At 33.3% G+C, this 20,203-nt stretch overlaps 2 protein-coding genes across 2 annotated transcripts in view; both read left to right on the top strand.

Moving 5' to 3' along the window:
• The window catches only part of LOC143387780 (A-kinase anchor protein 9-like), a 54,309-nt gene extending 47,699 nt beyond the window's left edge, over positions 1-6,610 (top strand). Inside the window, 7 exon segments of the mRNA XM_077108268.1 lie at positions 962-1,054; positions 1,810-2,166; positions 3,839-4,042; positions 5,094-5,234; positions 5,713-5,816; positions 6,361-6,483; positions 6,582-6,610. Coding sequence (XP_076964383.1) covers positions 962-1,054; positions 1,810-2,166; positions 3,839-4,042; positions 5,094-5,234; positions 5,713-5,816; positions 6,361-6,454 — 993 coding nt within the window. The 3' untranslated portion in view covers positions 6,455-6,483; positions 6,582-6,610.
• A 12-nt stretch (positions 6,611-6,622) lies between these two features.
• Positions 6,623-19,594, top strand: LOC143387789 (transport and Golgi organization protein 1 homolog). The gene is made up of 13 exons (XM_077108266.1): positions 6,623-6,690; positions 7,734-7,789; positions 7,878-7,968; positions 8,140-8,278; positions 12,968-13,069; positions 13,941-14,001; positions 14,116-14,151; positions 14,228-14,295; positions 14,406-14,506; positions 14,690-14,827; positions 15,777-15,853; positions 17,460-17,622; positions 18,650-19,594. Exons 4-13 carry the CDS (start codon positions 8,265-8,267, stop codon positions 18,940-18,942), a joined length of 1,053 nt encoding a protein of 350 aa, XP_076964381.1. The 5' UTR covers positions 6,623-6,690; positions 7,734-7,789; positions 7,878-7,968; positions 8,140-8,264; the 3' UTR covers positions 18,943-19,594.
• The last annotated feature ends 609 nt before the right edge of the window (positions 19,595-20,203 follow it).

Below are 20,203 nucleotides of genomic sequence, written 5' to 3'. Positions count from 1 at the left end.
GAAAAACACAGATAAAGTTAAATTTGAGAATTTTTCTCCCCTGTTAGAGTTTAAATTTTTTCTTTGTAACATTTCTTTATGAACTGTGTAACAAATCAGCTTCAGTACAATGGCCAACATAGTCTTTTCTTCCCCTTATGGATGCAGAGGGTATCTTCAGAATGGTGTATAGAATTCCCTAAAATCCAAGGTGCTAGCGCTGGAGTAATGGATCAGGCCATCTTCCAACAGAAGTAATGATAGAAAAACGCTTTTTTTACCGTGCTTGCCACTGAACCACTCTCTGCCTGTCCTCAACATTGTATTATTCAAAACTTTTTTCAAACCCCCAACTGCATCTTCATCTTCACTAAATAATTCTAAATTCTAGTAAAAATTAAAATCACTGACTATTGCCCATTCTCATTCTGGATATTAAGAAGAGATATGAGCCACACTCATCCCTTATTAATTGTCTGTTGGATGAAATTCAAATAATTGGTAAATAAACAAATACTTTCTTGTTGACAGTATATCTACATTTCTAAAAGAAGATTTATTTTTTTAATTGATAAAAATAATTTGTATGTGGAAAATTGTGTTCTTTTAATAAATACCAAGAAGAAAATTTACTCATGATTTCATTATCAAACATAGCCACTTGTTAACATTTTACTTAAAATAAATATACATTTATACATAAGTCTTATTAATTATATTTAAGTATCCTTAACCCACCCTAGAATTTATGCTAATAATTACAGATATGTAAATATATTTCTCTCTTTGCATCTTTAAGTTTATAGTAAGTGTAATTATTTCGTAGAATTATTAGATTAAATGTTTTTAGTTAAAAGATAACTGAAATTTATTTTTATTTGAAAGTGTCCAAAAATAGTGATATTTTTGGAATATTGACTACATCCTTAAAATTAATGGTATAAAATCAGTGTAAATTGTCATATTTTACCCTTCAATTTAGTTTTCTAAGGAATGTGGAATGAAACAAGAAACAAATATGGTTAAATTTTTGGAAAAACAATACCAAGAAAGATTAGAAGAAGAAATAGCTAAGGTAAGTTTATAGTTTATCTGCAAGGTTTTCTTGGTTTATAGATTTTCTTGATCTTTGAACTGTCAAAAAAGCATGGATTTTATTGATGGTATGTACTTTGTTTTTATTTGTAAGTTTCATATATAGTTCATCAAACAGTTGTGTAACAGCATCAACTATAATTGCTGCTTCATAGAATGTTTTGCGATGCTTTTCATTGAAAAGAACATTTTTTCTTGATATAGAATAGTAATTACAATTTTTCAGAATGCCACAAGTTTTTATATATGTGTTACATTGTAAATAGTTACCTTGTGAAGGAGTTTGGAATTCTAAAAATGAGGCAAAAGTTATGAAGAGAAAAAGTAGTTGTATTACCCTGATAAATTATTGTAATGTTAGATAATAACTATAGATACTGATGGAGGATTGTCACAGAACATTATCACTCATGGCCAAGTGAATTTTCTTGGAAGGAAGAAATATAAAGACTTTTATTTTTTTTTTATTTTTGTACTGAGCATTTATTGATGTTATAGTTAGAAAAGTTTTGCTTGTTTTATTTTAAAAGGCAGGCAGTAAAACACTTTGATGTTAAATTTATTGAAAAATAGCCTATCTCTGTATCACTTTATCAGAGGATTTATTTTTGTTTTTAAAACTATGAGGCCAGGCTTTTTTCTAATTCATATAATTTTGAGTAATTACCCACTTTTTAAATCCAGCTGGTATTTATAAATCTAATCCTTTTTTGTTTGTTTGATTGATTTCTTTAGGTCATTGTGTCAATGAGCGTTGCATTTGCTCAACAAACTGAACTATCTAGACTATCAAAGGGAAAAGAAAATACTATGTCATCAAAACAAGCACTTACTTTCTGTCAGCAAAATGAAAAACATTATTTTAATGAAATGAAATTATCTCAGGATCAAATTGATCTTCAGACCTCTGATGCATTGGACATGAAATTTAAAGAAGAATTTAAGCCACTTAGTAAAGAGTTAGGAGAAGATGGAGAAGTTCTATTACCAAACAGTGATCATCTTGATGATATAATAGAATCAGAGGTCCACCAACTAACTATTTCAGAAGAAATGTTCTCCAAAGACAAAACATTTATAGTTAGCGAATCTGTAAGTATGCTTCTTTGAATATAAAAAAGAAAAACTTATAATAATATCTTCAGTTTAAAACAGTAGCAATAATGCTGATTAATAGAGAATGAAAGTATGAAGTCCAGTCTTGACTTTAATTTATTTTATTAATTATAAGGTGTTTGATTAAGTGAAACAATATTGGTGTGAAGTATAAAATAAGTCAGGTCATAGTATTCTTGGTTGTCTTATGGACATAATACATGTTAAGTTCTCATTGTAAATTATACCTGTGTTAATTTTATTTAAACTAATTGAAGATTAATTATATTATAACTAGGTAATACCTGTGGCCAAATGATTTGCTCAATTAAAATGTAAGAACATAAAAGGAAATTGCTACGAATTCAAGAAGACAATTCAAAGTATCTTATTATCTATATACTAATTCTTTTTTCTTGTTAGTTGAGGATCTGTTACCCCAACGAATTGCAGCCTTTATTAGAAAACAATAAATTCTACTTCTTTTAAAATTATCTGAATTTCAAATTTATTTTATGTGTTCACGATAGATGTATCTTGTTCAGAGGAGTATTCAAATAAAACTGTCAGCTTTTTATGTAATGCAAAACTTGTGAAATATTTATGAAAACTAATTTAGCTGTAGCTGTTCATGGCAGAATGATTTTAATTAGTATCTTAAGGGATTGAAGTATTCATAGAACCTATTGACTTGTCATGAGTGTGAGAAACTCATAAATGTAAAGCATTTATTTCCAAATAAAATTTATTATACTTTTTCTTTGAATAAGCAGTTTTCTATAATACGGTGATGACCAATGAATAAAAATTAAATAGACAAAATTCCTTATATTTTGTGAACTTAATTTTTAAAAATATTTTTCTAGTTGTATATGGACATAATACCTTTATTTTATTTGTTTATTTTTATGTGGTTCCCAGGATTGAACCCAGTGCCTCATGCATGCTAGGCAAGCGCTCTACTACTGAAGCACAACCCTGGCCCTATAAATTTTGCGTGTGTGTGTGTATATTTGTTGTTGTTGTTTATATTATTTCCCCATTATAAAATATCAAGAGATATAAAGGAGTTATAACTTCATTAAGAGAAGGGGCTGGAGATGTAGCTTGGTGGTAGAGCACTTGCCCAGCATGTGTGAGGCCCTGGGATCAATCTCTAGTATGGGCGGAAAAAAAAGTGGATGGGGTGGGGGTTGGAGGGGGTGGATAAAGAATCTTGAGTATTTTGTTTTTCTCTGTTAGAATTAGATTTTAGCTAAACTATCTTGTAAGTAGCTGTTTCCTTTTGGAAAATAACATATATGATGGTAATAAATTAACTTCATGTTGTTTTGGAATTATAAATAAGAAAAATACTTTTTTAAAAAAAGTGATTTATGGGCTGGGGTTGTGGCTCAGTGGTAGAGTGCTTGCCTTGCATGGGTGAGGCACTAGGTTCGATCCTCAGCACCACATAAAATAAATGAAAAAAGGTATTATGTTCATCTACAACTAAAAAGTAATTTTTTAAAAAAGTGATTTATGCTTTTGTTTAATAATAAAACTAAAACTCAGATGCTTTATGTTGTTAATAGAATTGTTTTCATATTCAGTTAAAGTATCAATGCTGACTAATTGCCACAAAATATGTTATGATTGAGTTTTTTGCTTGTGTTTTTTCCTATCAAAGATTCATGGTAAGATGTTGACATCAAGCATGGATGCTTCCAGACAAATGATGTCAAACGAAGAACAGTTAGAAGATATGAGGCAAGAACTTGTACGACAGTATGAAGAACATCAACAGGCCACAGAACTGTTGAGGCAGGCACACATGAGACACATGGAGCAGCTACAAGAAGAGATTAAGAGACTTAATAGACAGTTAGCCCAGGTATGGAACTTTAGAGTCTCTTTTCTCCTCAATTGAAATAATGGTATTTTTTATGTGGCTTTTTTTTTAAGTCAAAATTATTTTTCCTAGATACAAATAAATTACAAATACTTAACATCAGGAAGTTCCTGGGATCAACTTTAGACCTTGTTAGGCACACCTAACTCAACTGATATAATGTGCATTTTCATTTTATTTAACTGCCTTTCAGGCACTGGAAATGTGACTACAATATAAATTTAAAAATTCTATTGACCATACATAGCTAAAGCACTTTGAGAGTTTTGGAAAATATTATACTGAGGTACTTGAGTATACAGTTGCTGTCATTCACTTTTTCAATGTTCATTTATATTTCTGTGAGTCTACCAATTACCATCTCCAAGGTTTATCTTTATCTATCTTTAATCCATCTTTTTAATCATGAATGGAAATCTTCTGAAGTAATCTGTTTCTAGAACTCTCTCCAAGGACACATCTCTTGTTGATTAGAGAAATTCAAATTTATATTACATTCTTTTCTAAATTTAAATATCTCATGGTATTTGGGAGCTATATTCTTATCAACTGCTATATAAAATATACTCACAAAATTATTGCAGAAAAGCAAGAAATATTTACATGAAAGTTCTTATGAAAACAAATTTATTGAATTTAATTTTGAAAACTAAAACGTGTAATTTTTAAATATAAAATAATAGGGAAATTGATATTTGAGAATAAAATATATCATTTGAAAAATCAGTTTTGCTTTTCTTCATTGCATTTTGTGAATTTATTCTTCTAAAATTTCAATGCAAAAATTGACAGAGAAAATATTACTCAAACTATACAAATTCCTGAACATTTAAGTTTAAATAACTTTTTTTCTAAAGTTGCAAATTTTGCATTGAACTTCATATGTGCCTTTTAATCCCTAATAATGAAATATGAATCATAAGGTAGAACCAAGGTCTCTTGGTCCCAAGGGGTTAAAAGAAATCTGCTTGATGTTTCTGCTTTTTACCTCTATCGCAATCAATATTCTTCCATGACCTCTTTTTTTATTTAGAGATCCTCATTAAATAACGAAAACCTGGTTTCAGAAAGAGAAAGGGTGATTTTAGAGGAGTTGGAAGCACTAAAGAAGCTGTCTTTAGCTGGAAGAGAGAAGCTGTGTTGTGAGCTGCGCAGCAGCAGTACGCAAACACAGGTAGTATTGACTTTGGTGCATTTAGGAACAGTAGATCAACAATGCAGTAGGATTTGTTTGTCTTTATTGTTGGTAGGTGACGTATTTTTATAGTTACTGAGCTTAACATATTGGTGATCACTTAGATGTAAGGTAGGTGGAGTCAAAATGTCTTGCTTTCTGTTTAAGATAATTTGAATCTGGTATTGCTGTAGGAGAAACTGTTGTTCTACCAAGGAGCAACCTTTATTGACAACCCTTATTTCCACACTATATAGAGTATATTAGTTTGAAGCCATTAAAACATTTTCATCTCTACACTTGAATGTTTTATCCTTTTCTTGATACTGCGGATCTCTTGATAAATTGTAGTTAAAAAATATTATTTCAAGCACTTTCTGGTTCACATCATACCAGTACAGAAGAATGATATGCTGTTTTTAAGACGACAGGTTTTCTTTCTGTCTTGTCCTCTCTGCTGTTGCACAAACTTAAACAGAATGAAACTGAAAACCAAAGGGAAATTGAGGAACAGACATTGAAAGAAAAGGAAATGGACAGAAAACCTGAAGATGTACCTCCTGATAGTCTGTCCAGTGAAAGGTATACAAAATGTGTATTTTTTCAGTGCAAAGTCAATTAAAATGGTTGTTCAAATTTAGTAAACTTTATTCATCCTGATTTTTATCTTGTGCATGTGTATTTTCTTAAAATGTCAATCAGTTATTAACTTGCATAGCCTCAAAGAAACTTTTTAAACCAGAAAATTAAGTATTTTATGATCCCCTTTTGAGTAGTTACTGATTCACCGGCCAAGGGCAGATTACATGATAAGGAGTCTAAATTTAGGAGAGAGTCATATGTGCCCAGCCATTCCTGCTGGAGGTAAATTATTTGAATTGGCAGCAATTTTCTGGGGAATGCAATAAACAGGGTCAACTTCCTGAGAGCTCTGATGTTCTTACTGCAGCTGTGAGAGTTGGGGCCACTCTGCCCTCTTCCTTAACCAAGGTCTCAACCCCTCGATTGAGGCAGGCCACGGAGGAGTATGGTTCTCTATTTATTTGTCTAAGTCTTGTAGTCCTGATGTATCCAGTGCAGAAACCCCTCCCTTACCCATAGGAATTCATGTGTTTTGACTTTTTAGTTGCAGCAGGAAGTCAAAGACTGGAGTGCATCACACGCTGAGCTCAGTGAACAAATCAAATCATTTGAGAAGTTCCAGAAAGATTTACTTGTAGCTCTTAATCACAAAGATGATACTATTAATGTAAGTTTATACTACAAATACATGTTTCATCTCATGAATTCTCCTGAAATCTTCTGAATTAAAATCGAGAGTCTTCCAACCTTTTGCTTCTTTTCTAGGCTTTGACTAATTATATCACACAGTTGAATCGGTTACAGTGTGAATCTGAATCTGAGGATCAAAATAGAGAAAATGAGTCAGTTGAATTAACCAACGGAGAGGTAGCAGGTAAGATCAGTCTCAGGGAGGTTGAATCCTTTTTTTTGCTTTCCTGTCTTTAATTAAGTATTTATACAGATCCCACTTTTCAACTGGCTGATTTTCTTCTTAAGCTTCAGGGTTGTAGACACATATCACTGGATCTATAGATATGTCTATTGCATTGGCAGAGGTGGGTTGCTGGGGTATAATGTAGCAATAGGCATGTGAAGAACACTGACTTTTTCTATCCCATTGAAAACTAGTAAGTACACTGCAGCTACAATAGTCACATCCTATACAATACTTAGAGTATTGAACATTGTACAGTAAGAGAAATTTATTTCTTAACTTATGCAGATGATAGTTGATTTTGATACTCATCATCTCTATGGCTCTGTGGTCTTAAGGTCCACAGTCAGTCTTAAGAGTCCAGAGGTAGTTGGAACCATAAACTAAGGCTGTGAGAACAGAGGCTAGAGACTATCAGAAAGCTAGAGAGAGGGAGTGTAACAGTGTTTACTGATGAGGAAAATATTTCCAGATGTTTTTTCCCAAGTTGGATATTGCTTACATAGCAAGTATTTCAAACCACACCTGGTAGTAGATTCAGGGAGAAAATAGAGGATTGAATCTTTCTAAATAAGACACTTACTTGCCCAAGTGAAGATAGATCTGAGAGAGAAGAAAAGCTTTTATCTTACAAGAATAGCATAGATAACATTTTAGTTGTGCAAACTAGAAATTCACCTTTTTTTTGTTTTGTTTTTAAGACAGACACAGTACTTTTATTTATTTTGATGCTGAGGATCAAACTCAGTGCCTCACACATGCTAGGTGAGCACTCTACCACTGAGCCACAATCCCAGCCTGAAATTCACCTCTCTCTCTCTTTTTTTTTTTAAATCTAAGCTTGCAATTCTCTTAAAAGTCATTAGTCTAATCAGTTTAGTTATTTAATTGATTTTTTTTCTTCTGGTGTTTGAACACAATCATTATTTAGTTTGGGGGAAGTTAGGAGAATATAGAGTTAAAAGTAAGGAAAGAAAAAGCTAAAGACTTTTGTTTTTTAGGTGATCGGAATGAGAAGATCAAAGATCAAATTAAGCAGATGATGGATATCTCTCGGGTATAGTTCTTTGTAAGAGTCCCATAGTGCCTGTCAATTCTTCCTGTGCCTCACTTTTAAGAATACCTCTCTTTTCTGCAATTTTTAGACACAAACTACAATATCAGTAGTTGAAGAGGATCTAAAACTCTTACAACTTAAGCTAAGAGCCTCGATGTCCACAAAATGTAATCTAGAAGGTGGGTTCTTCTTGAGAAGAAATTGCCATGTTGGAAAGACTTAAAATTTTATTGGAAAGATAAAGAATGGCTTCTTGCTTTCATGCTTCTTACTTTTCTTGGCACTACTCCCTCAAACAAGTTCTTAAGTCCTTGTACACATATAGAGATAAGCTGTTTTATCCTTTACAGACCAAATAAAGAAATTAGAAGGTGACTGCAATTCACTACAGTCTTCTAAAGTTTGACTGGAAGAGGAATGCAAAACTCTAAGGCAGAAAGTGGAGATTTTAAATGAACTCTACCAGAAAAATGAGATGGCACTACAAAAGTAAGATTTTCATTGTTTGTTATTATTATCACTGTGTGAACTAATAGATAATTTTATCTTTTCTTAAGATTATTTACAATTTCTTCTAGTTGTAATAAGTAGAAATTTGTCTTTTTTCCTTTGTGTTTTGTTTTATATAAGTTGCATTTTTCTTTCCATCGTCAGTCTTAAGAGTCCTGAGGTAGTTGGAACATAAACTAAGGCTGTGAGGACACCGTAATCAACTGTCAAATTCATATGAAGGCAGGAAGTGGTAAAATGGTATTAACAGTCACTGATGTGGAAATACCTCTCAAAGTTCTAGACCCTTTCTATGATCCCTCTATTTATTTTAATTACCTTTCATTGTGATCAGTTATGTAATTCTAATGTTTTGAACTTGTATCTCTAACTCTGGACCTTTAAAAATACTGAGTGATTTGGAATGACATGTTTTAGAAGAATAAAAACTTCAAAAAGGAATAATATTTACTTATTGATGGTACAAGTTTTGGACTTGAATATCTCAGATGTTCACACAAAATGGAACTGTGGCAAGGACCTTAGGAGTTATGATTACAGAAGTACTTGTTTGGAGTATATATTTATGTATTAATCTTCTTAGTGTGGAGCTAGTTATTTTTTGAAAGTTCATTTGAAGTTTTTAATCCACAAAAATACTTGAATTCTCTAAAAATAGGTTGTGTCAGATTTTATTTGTTTGCACCTGATTTTACTCTTCGATATATATATATATATCTTGTAAAGCAAAGACAGTCCTTTTTACAGACCTAACTATTTTTAGGTATTTTGACTTCTGTTGCCTAATTAATGCATTAAATATTGAAACCTTTCCATTAACTTTTCTAAAATTCTGTGATCTCCAAGCGACCTTTTTAGAATCTCAAATTTTTGTTCAGGCCAGTTCTAAATTCCTGGCCTGTTTCAAAGAAACATTTCTTATTTTATCACTTTTTTTTAAAAGAACACTTGTTTTCTCTGTCCCTATTAGTAATCTGAATGACCTAAATGGCAATTAATTTTCTTTGTAATGCAATTAAATTGTAGCACTATTTTTCTCAACTCCTCCAAAATTTATTCAGTCATCATCTGTGGTTTGTACTCTTTTTACTCATCCCCAGGTACTATGTTAGTTCATGCCTCTGTCATCTTTTCTGTTTCTAACCTAGATCATCTGTCTTCATTCTCCATTTTTTATATTTGTATATAACTTATTTCAAATTCTTAGTAGTTTTCTCTATAGCCGCTTAAGTGGACTTTCTAAAATATAAGTCTGTCCATGTGAATATGTGCCTGTGGTTTATGAAGAATTTGCTTTCTATTTGATGACCTGTTCTTTTTTTCTTCCTTGTATCTTTTTAATAGTTTAAATATTTTTAATTATTTTCCTCATTCCCTGTATAAGCTTGATGTAATCATAAATTATAATGGAATTATAATGATATAATAATAATTTTATTCATCTTCTCATAATTTAAAGGCCATGGTATATATTCTGGATTTAATAAAAACCTGACATAGATTAATAGGTTTATTATTTTTTTATGGGCTTTAAGTAGCTCCTGAATCAGATAACTGTTGTGGCATTGTATGTTAGTACTTCATATACTGTGAACTCCACAAGACATTCATTCAATTTATACACATATTTAAAGTTTCTGTAGTTCTGCATTCTACACTGTTGGTTTCTTATTTGAAATTATTTTCATTCTATTTGAACATTGTCCTTTAATGATAGATTTGATTAGTGTATCAAAGGTAGTACAAGGATAAACAGAGAATAGTATTTTATCCACTAAATATTGCTACCTTTATAATCTGTATTAGGTTGACATGAACTTCATGATTAGCATTAAAACCAGTTTCCATTTTTAAAGGATCTTTCTTTTGGCTACTGAATTTTGACTGTTACTTAGTTTTAGCAATTTTAAAATATCCAATTAATTACCATCTGTTTTAAATTTTTTTCTTTAAGGAGTCCATTATCATTGTTGTTTGGTCTTATCCCTCCCCTAGTTTCTCTAGTCCTTTCTCTGTTTTTTTAACAGTTGTATTGGGAAGTGCCTAGGTGTAGTTTTCCCCACCCCACCCACTTTTCCTCTTGCAGTTATGTTGCTTGGGACCATTAAACACTTCTTGAATTTTCGAGTCTTTTTCTAAATGTTGATTTTACCTCATTCTCTCTTCTGATTATAATAATGCATATTAGAATTTGATTTCCCCTGCCTCCTACATTCTGGATTTACTTCTTCTGGATATTTTCTTCTGACCTGTCTTAAAAGCACTAGGATTTATTGTACTTCACAAATCTGCTACTAAAATCTTTCATTGAGTTTAGGATTTTAAAAAATTCAGGGTTTAAAATATTATTTTAGTTGTAGATGGACACAATATTTTATTTTTTATAGGCTTTTTTTTAAGAGAGAGAGAAAGAGAATATTAATATTTATTTTTTAGTTTTTGGCAGACACAACATCTTTGTTTGTATGGGGTGCTGAGGATTGAACCCGGGCCGCACATATGCCAGGCGAGCACGCTACCACTTGAGCCACATCCCCAGCCCAACACAATATTTTATTTATTTTATGTGGTGTTGAGGACTGATCCCAGTGCCCCACACATGTGGGGCCCATGCTTCACCACTGAGCCACAACTCCAGTCCTATTTCAGTACTACATCTCAAACCCAGGACCTTGAGCCATGTGCTCCACTATTGAGCTACCTCCCCAGACTCCTTGCTCTTTCTCATAAGGGACTAGGGTCTTACTGCTTTCAAAGCTATCTTTAATCTCATAATTCTGCCTCTGCCTCCTGAGTATCTTCGACTGTAGGTAGGTCACCACACCCAACTATTTCTTGGTTTTATAGTTTCTAATCCTTTGACAAAATTCGTAATTTTTTTTTCCTCTTTTGTGGTGCTGGTGTTTGAACCCAGAGCCTTGTGCATGCAAGGCAGCACTCTACCAACTAAACTATATTCCCAGCCCTGAAATTCATAATCTTGATTTTACTTTTTTGACTATATAAAGCACAGTGATTTTAAAACATGTGCAGTTAACCCCATTAGGTGGTTTCCTTTTCTGTGGGATTTTTTCTCACAGAATTTTGTCTTATGGAGTGCCTCGTCAGTTTTGATTGGCCAACATTGTTCTGATAATTATAGATGAAATTTGAGGACTAAGAGGAAGTTATCTTCTTATAGAAAAGTGTTGAGGTTACTTGAGTAAGATTGTCACTTTAAACTTAGCAATTAAGATAATTCAAAAATGAGTTGTCTTTTCAATGTTTCAGTATTGTTCCTTTTGGATTTTTTGCCTGTTCATCACTTAAGTGTGCAGTACTTTCTAATCTAAACTCAAAGGCTAGGGCTTTTATTAAGGGTCCCTTTATTGGTAGCCTCTCTTTTCCTCTAAGCCCAGGAATTTAATGAAGGCTTGGTTCAGACTCATATCTTTGTGTTATCTTCAATAGGAGAAAAGTACCTTAAAGTGCCAGCCTTACTTGTAATTCTGAGATTCCTTTTTCTAATGGATCTTGGCCACATACATATATCTTCACTGACTTTTTAGCTTGGATCCCTTCAAACACAATTTTATATTCTTATAAAGATGTTTTGATTGTTCTTAGTGCTCTCAGACTAACTCTTTGATAATTGTAAACAAAATTCTCTCTTTTCTTCAAGATTCAGTTTTCTCCATATTCCTTCTTAAGCCAGTGGGGAAAATTATTATATTCCTTTAGGCATCATTTATACCTGAAACAGTGAGCTCTTTTATTCTTTAGCATCTTACAAGGTAACTAGTATATTATAGCCACTCATAAGATACTTGCTGAAGAATTAAATGAGAAGCTATATAAGAATATATAATCCCCCTTTTCTATTTTGTATCAGTAATCCTTTTTTACTGTAGTTCTTCTGATTTATGGAAAATTAAGTTTCAAGTTAATTATCTTTTGAATTGAACTATGGCTAAAGTAGTACAAGGATAGCAGAAAATAGTATTTTTTAAATCATTAAATGTGGCTACCTTTGTGTCAGTAGATGAACATCTTGAGTTTCATGATCAGAGTTAAAACTTGTCAGTAGATAATACTCTGATAGTGGGTCAGTTTGGCTTCTTTTTCTGGTTGATAGACATTATCAAAACTCAGATTTGTCTTTTTGCTTAATTTACAATTCTTTTGAAATAGATATCTAAAGTGTGAAAAATGTTCTGTGGTTAATTGCATAGCTAAAAGACATATTCTAGAAGATTTTTTCTTTGACTGACTATATCTTTATTATGGTACCAGTCTTGGATTGAGAAAAGAGTTCCTCCATGACAAAGATATACTTAGTGTCCTACCCATGGCAGAAATGAGAAAAGAATTATCCCCTGCTTTATCCTAATATGTTTAATTATGTTAGGTTGATCAGTTCTGATCTTCCACATTGAAGTAAAGTGAGTTTTTATTATCTTACACACAGGAGACTTGCCCTTGGGGCACATGTTGTTTTCACATTTATTTTATTTACTGGTAAGTAGAGAATTAAGAGGAGAAGTTAGAAAATGTAAGTGATTTGCCAGAGTTTGATTTATGAAATTGCAGGTTTGAATTCCTATTTTATGTGCCTAAGCATTTTATAGAATTGTGGGAAGTGATATTCACAAAGAGAAACTTTTGATTTGATAACTGGCTTTATTTTAGGAAACGGAGTCAAGAAGAATGTGAGAGACTAGAAAAAGAGCAGCAGCTGTCAGCTGCAGATGAAAAGGTGGTTTCCGCTGTACAGGAAGTTAAAAATTACAAGTGAGTTCAGTTTCTAAAGGAGGGTGTCAATGTCTAATGAATTAGTGTTAGCTTTCTTTTTAATCTTTTTTTTTTACATTATGTAGATAGAAGAAAATAGCATGGAAGTATAAATAACGAGAGGATATGAACACATTCAATTCACACAGGAGAAAAAATAAATTTCAACTTAACAAATGAAAAATGTTAACAAAAATTTACTTGTACCCAATGGGCAAGACCATAGGGAACTTGGTCAATGCAAACAGTTCTGGGGGTTTTGTATGTTGTAGTAATTCTTTAAGAAATCAGTTTGCTGTGTGTTATATCAAGACCCACAGAAGTGTGGCATTTGATAGACCTTGGAAATCTTCTATGGATATAATTTGAAAAAAAGAAAAAAAGTTTTAAGGAGGAAGATATTTCTAGCAGAATTACTTGAGAACACACTGATGAACAGTTATGGAAATTATAATTTATCAATTCAGAATCTCTAGCAATTAAATGATAAAGAAGTTATTAGTATTAGGTTTTTATTTATTTATTTATTTATTTATTTATTTATTTATTTATTTTTGGTGCTTTACTACTAAGCTACATCCTTAGACCTTTTTTTTTACTTTGAGACAGGGTCTCAGTTGCACAGGTTCCCACTTAATTGCTGAGACTGACCTCGAACTTGAGATCCTCCTGCCTCAGCTTCCCAATCATTGGGATTACTGGCATGTGGCATTGCACGTGGTCTGTAGTATTAGTTTTGATCACACTGGATTCATATAACTATAGAAATGTTTTTCTTATGTATGATAAAAGTCTTTAAAAGTATAGCTGATGGAATAAAGGGAAAATGGTCAGAATGTTTCAAATTTTATTCAATTGTTGTAATTCTTAGGCGGAGAATTGAAGAGATGGAAGAAGAATTACAGAAAACCGAGCGCTCATTTAAAAACCAGGTAGTAATTAATACTGTCCTGTAGTTGAAGGATTCTTTGATATCTAATACAGACAATTATAGGCTATTATAATGAGTCCCTAAAAACATTTTTTTAATGTGTTGTCTTTTTCAGATTGCTATGCATGAGAAGAAAGCTCATGATAATTGGGTAAGATTTTTTCCCCCTTTTCTTTATTTTTTGCATAGCCTACCGCAACTGAATTTGAATATTTTCTCTTTAATAGCTCAAAGCTTGTTCTGCAGAAAGAGCTATAGCTGAAGAGAAAAGGGAATCTGCTAATTTGAGACAGAAGTATGTGATTTTTGTGTCTTACTGTATGTTTTATAGTGTTTTAAGGTTATGCTAGATATTATCTATGATTGCTGTTTCATAATTCAGCCCATTCTTTCTCAATATTCAAGGCTACTGGAAATGACCCAAAAGATGGCAATGCGGCAAGATGAACCTGTGATTGTAAAACCAATGCCGGGGAGACCAAATTTACAAAATCCTCCTCGGAGAGGTAGGGGGCACTTTGTAAAAGGAGCTATTTTATTTCTTGGTGCAGAATGTATGTAAATTACTTTTTATTTCTGTGTGTAATGGTTATGAAATAATCTGAATGATTTGTTAAAGCGGGAGGTGTGGGGGTTGGTATCAGGGAGAAGGCTGCCTTAAAGTAGTAACATGGCATTGTTGTCTTTAGGTCCACTGAGCCATAATGGCTCTTTTGGTCCATCCCCCGTGAGTGGTGGAGAATGTTCCCCTCCACTGACAGCAGAGCCAGCTGGAAGACCTCCTTCTGCTACTCTTAATCAAAGAGATATGCCTAGAAATGGATTTGGTGAGCATTCACATGTTGCTTTATAGTAAACTGCTTCAAGGTTTTGGTTTTTTTTTCCCTTTTGAATATTCTAATGAAAACATAGAATTTGGGCCTGTAAAATATATAGAAGATAATTTCTTACTTTATCTTAGTGAATGTTTTCTGTAAAATCTGTTCTAGAATAGAAAACATTTTTTTTTTTTCCTGGAGGTCCCTGTATTGTTTTTTCCTTTTAAATTTTACACTGTGAAGTGTAAACCTTTATCTTTAAATTAAATCTCTATGGTGTTTGTTTCCCAAATATTATAAAAGTGGCCTTAAACTTTATGTAGCATACATATTTCCAATATGAAATACTGAGTCTTATTTCCAATTCTAAATAGGACTGTAGTCTTGGTAAGATTGGAAGTCAGGTTATACAGACTAAAGAAAAGCCAACCTACACATACTTCAAGTCTATAGCTTAAAGTTTAGGACCAGTACATATTAATTTGCTGTTCTATCAACCCAAGGCAGTTCTTTATTTTACTTAAGTCTCTTTATAAATTGTGATTTTCGTATTGGGCAACCTATTTTTTTAAAAAATATTTTTAATTGTAGATGGTGTGGTGCTGAGAATCAAACCCAGTGCCTCACACATGCTAGGCAAACACTCTACAACTGAGCTACGACCCCAACCCCTGGACAACCCATTTTTAATGTTGCTTTCTAGTTATTGTTGAACCCTGACCTGTCCACCAGTGGTTTATTTCTTCTGAAAAATACATACAAGGGCTCTGATCTTTCTTTCCCAAGGGTCAATGGATGGACCTTTACCTCGTACTCAATGGTCTTCTGAGGCATCTGGGAAACCCGTTGCCTCTGGTAAAGAGACCAAGTAATTTCAAAGAATCTGTAATTGTGGATGCAGGATTTTTATTCTTTTCATGTTAGAATAAGTCTGAATCCATTCTTTGATCTCTAACAGACCCAGGATGTGGTCCAGCTCACATGAAGAGCAGCTCCAGAAGTTCTTCTCCAGCTAAGGTGACGGATGAGGGCAAGGTAAGTTCTGTAGTTACTGTGAATCATGTGGTCGTGCAGGAACATGTAACTTTCCTACAGTACTTGCTCTTTGCTTTATCCTTCTTTGTGTTCTATTTGTACTATCCCATTTGTTTTTTAAAAAGCAAACTGTTCCCCAAGAACCTGAGACCCCCTCAGTTTCTACCATTACTTCTTTGACTGAGCATCCAGTTGGAGTAAGTACTTAGAGGTTGAGAACTGAATTGGGTTTTATTCTGTGCATTTCTGGGAAGGATATTCAGAGCATGACACTGATCTTGTTTGCTTTAAACTGCATGCAATATTGAGCTTACTTTTCTCCTTAACTTGGAAATGTGGCTTAAGTGTGTACAACTATAATGAACTACAGAATGTGAAAAGTTATCACTCTAACTTTATATGGTGTTTTGTGTTGAATGTTCTAAGGCAAAGTAAATTCATTATAAATTATATAATTCATCATTTTTATTTTTGTTTGGAAGAATGCTATTTAAGAATTCCTCCATTTGAGCAAACCCTATTTTGAGTTATTTGAATTAGATTGGTATCAGATTTTATGAAAGTGAAATACTGTTTCAGTGCAACAATGATAATCTGAAATGACCTCTTGAGCCAGTTCCAAGCAATGGTCTCATTTGTTCACATAAGTGCATTCTCTTGTAACTGTGTTGCTATTATATCTGGTAGGTCTTCTGCAGCTCTATAATAAAATAAATTTTAAATTGTTTAGTTTCAAACCCACTACTCATAGGAAATGATAAATCAATATCTCAAATGGTGTACAGTAAATGAAAGTAAATATTAAAGCCTTGTCTTCCTAATTTGTGTATATAGCATTGTGTTGGAAAATACTTCTCAAGTTTCAGTGTATACATATTCCAGGAATATACATCTCTGGAGCAATCTAAGGGCAGCTTAGATAAGACCCCCAAACCCCTTTGTAGTAGAAGATTTAAAAGAGATCAAAGATCTGTTGTTAGAGAGGAGTAGAGGTGGAAAAAGCATGGCTTAGAGGCAAACCTGGGATTGAGATCCTTTAATATGCAGTGTGGCCTTCAACAAATGATGATAATCCATTTGCTTTTATTCCCTCTTATTTAAAACAAGACAGTCTACTTAAAGATCTCAGAGGTTGAATAATATATGAAAGACTTACTGAAGATACTCTGAATAGTAGCTATTATTACATGGGTAGAGAATGGATTTTTCATTTTATTCTGTTCATTCTTAATATGGAAGTAATGAGCTATTGTGATGAAAGGGAAGTGATGGGGAGGAGGGGACTCCCTTTGAAATAGGTTGTAGTGAATACAGCATGACATACTGGTCAGAAATCACCTCTGTTAATAACCTCTGCCAGTCCTCTTACCTTTCCCTTTCCTGTGCAGATATAATCAGTAACAAACTGCTCCCTCTTGTGGAATCCTTCTAACTTCTGTAAGCTGTCAGTGGAAATACACAGGAGGGGTGGGTAGAGTTTTGTTGCACTGATGGTGTTCTCTGGACAGGTGCCTGTTTTGGGTTTTAGCTTTTATCGGTGTTGGTACTTTGTCTTAATACATAGGAATTTTAAAACTTTTAACTGCTTTCAAATCTTAAATTGCAGGTTAATATGGCTATGAAAGGGTCCCCTCCTTTCTCAGGGGCACCCTTCATGGGCCGCCCTATGGGATCACCGATGGGACGGCCTCCACCACCTCCCTTTTGGTATGGACCGCCATTTCAGCTCGGTGGGCCTTTTGGGCCTCGGCCAATTCCTCCACAATTTGGTATGATGATCTGAACAGTAGTGATTGACTTATAAATCACATTCATCTTTCATTTCTATTGCTTGCTAAAACAGTTTGTTGCTATCTCAGGTCTTAACAATGAAAGGATACAGCTGAGTACATTTTAACTTTTCCTCCAGTTTTCTGGGACATATTGGACAATACATAATCTTATACTGAGATAGGCAATAGCTATCTCATAGAGAAGGATTAGGGGCTATATAGAGAAAAGCCAGAAATATTACTTCTGCAGATGTTTGTTGAAAATGTTTGTTGAAAATATGTTGATATGATATGCATTGCAATAGATGGAAAGGTGGATGAGACACATGCATAACTTAAAATTTTGTCACAGATATGAAAATCCTATAGCATAAAGTTTGTAATCACCCATAATGGAAGCATAAGCAGTAGGTTATAGAATATAGAAAAGGAAAAGTCAAACCCTCCTTACCTTGAGAAAAGTCAGAGGGAAGTGTTAAAGAGGAGGATTTAACAGTGACCTAATAAATGTTGCTGATTTAATTAGGTGGCTGTGGAAGGCCTTTTCCAGGAGGGCATGCACCTTGATTCTGATGGCATGTGTAAAGTCCATGCTGAAATATTTCATGAATTTTTAATGGATACAGTAATAAATAGTGGTATTTCCTTTTATCAAAATTTCTTTGATGTAGTAAAGTTCTTATTTCATAATCTATCATCTTGTCATGGTAATATAGTACTTCTAAATATAAATGGAGCTCTTGTGAGATAGAAATAATTCTGCAATTATATAATAGGGAAAGAAAAAAGATAAGCCTGGAGCTAGGTAGAGCCATGTTTAAATCCTTAATATGTTGCTTCATGGCTGGTTGGCCAGGCTATAACCTAAACTTGTTCCATTTCAGTTTGCCTCATCTGGCAAGTCAGGATGTTCACCAGTTGATGTTCTAGGCTTGGGAGAAATTAAAGATTATATTAACATACTTGAAATCACCCAAGTTCAGAAATTTCTGGGTATTTACATAACTTCCTTTTTATTTTCCAGGTCCTGGTATGCATCCACCAATAGGCTTCAGAGAATATGCACCAGGTGTTCCACCTGGACAACGGGATTTGCCTTTTGACCCTCGTGATTTTTTTCCAGGACCTGCACCATTTAGACCTTTAGGCTCATTTGACCCAAGAGAGTACTTCATTCCTGGTGCCCCATTACCACCTCCAACTCATGGTCCCCAAGACTATGGGCCACCACCTTCTGCAAAAGACTTAATGTCTTCAGGCTTTAAAGATAAACCTCCACCTACACCCGATTCTCAGAGTAGTGAGGGCTGTTCATAGGCCTTAAAACAGGGCCCATAAAATTAACCTCTGACACTTAGTCAGAAAGTGGACTATGAACTATTCATTGTGTTGAAGGATTATTGGCTTCAAAATATAAAAGTTTATTTTAAATGGTTTATGTTTTTAGAATAAAGCTGCCTTGGCGCAGTATACATTTGGAGCCAAAATATTTTCCTCCTAAATATCCCCCACTTAAACTAGAGTATCCTTCCAACTTTAAAATGTGCAATAAGGAATACCTTTGTTTTAGTTAATGTAGCATATACAATTGCTAAATGATTTAGAATGTCATAATTATGGACATTTCCTGTGGAAATGCTTTAAGAACATGTATTTCCAGTACCCTATTTTTAGTGTATTCCAGTTGATAACAGAGAAATGGTGTTTTATAAGCTTGAGTTTTCTCTTTAAATATCTGGTCGCAGAGACTGTTACGCTAAAAATGTTTACTCAAAAATCGTAAACTTCATTTTCCTTCTTGCTGAAGTTCTTTGTTGTAATAGTTCATAGAAAATTGTTTATTAATATTTCCCAAGTGTCTGTTGATTCATTGGATCGTCATGAGACTTTGTGCCATTGGGGAAGCATGTAAACTCACTCTCAGAACTGAATATGGTGACTTGGCAGCATATTTCCTGTTGCTCACTGTTAAGGAGGCTGGACCCTGGTCAACTGTGGACTTATACAGAGGAATTTCTTTTACTTGTGAGAAGTCTTGTGGCTCTATTTTTGTAGCACATTCATGTACTTTTTTCTAACCACTGTCCATGTGAGAATGGTTTTCTGAGAATGAGTTTACATTAGTAGCAAGAGTTGTTTGACCTGAAGTTCTACTGCTTTTGCCATTATTGCATTATAACAGTAAAATATACGGTGGTATGTTGTGTCTATAAAAAATAAGGAAATTTCTTTTAAAAAATGTACACACACACTCTTCTCTTTCCCATACCTTGCCACTGATTTTCAAGAAATATGATAAAAAAAATTAGAAAAGTATAATCCTCTGAGAAAGAATGAATGAAACTCGCTAAGGCTTATAATGTCTTTAATCAGCAACTATGGGCTGAATTAAATTCTTTTTTTTTTTACAGATACTTAAATATATTTTATTTAAAAATCAATTAAAGCAAGTCCTGAATCTGTAACTACTGTCTTTAAAACAATGTTTCTAAGAACTAGCTCTCCAGAGCTGTAATTTTAATTACAGCAATTTTAACAGTACATTTTAAGAGGTTTAATATTTGAATAAAATTATAAA

The sequence above is a fragment of the Callospermophilus lateralis genome, unplaced genomic scaffold, assembly GCF_048772815.1.
Source record: "Callospermophilus lateralis isolate mCalLat2 unplaced genomic scaffold, mCalLat2.hap1 Scaffold_314, whole genome shotgun sequence".
In the NCBI taxonomy this organism is placed as follows: domain Eukaryota; kingdom Metazoa; phylum Chordata; class Mammalia; order Rodentia; family Sciuridae; genus Callospermophilus; species Callospermophilus lateralis.
This window is presented reverse-complemented; position numbering and strand designations above follow the sequence as displayed.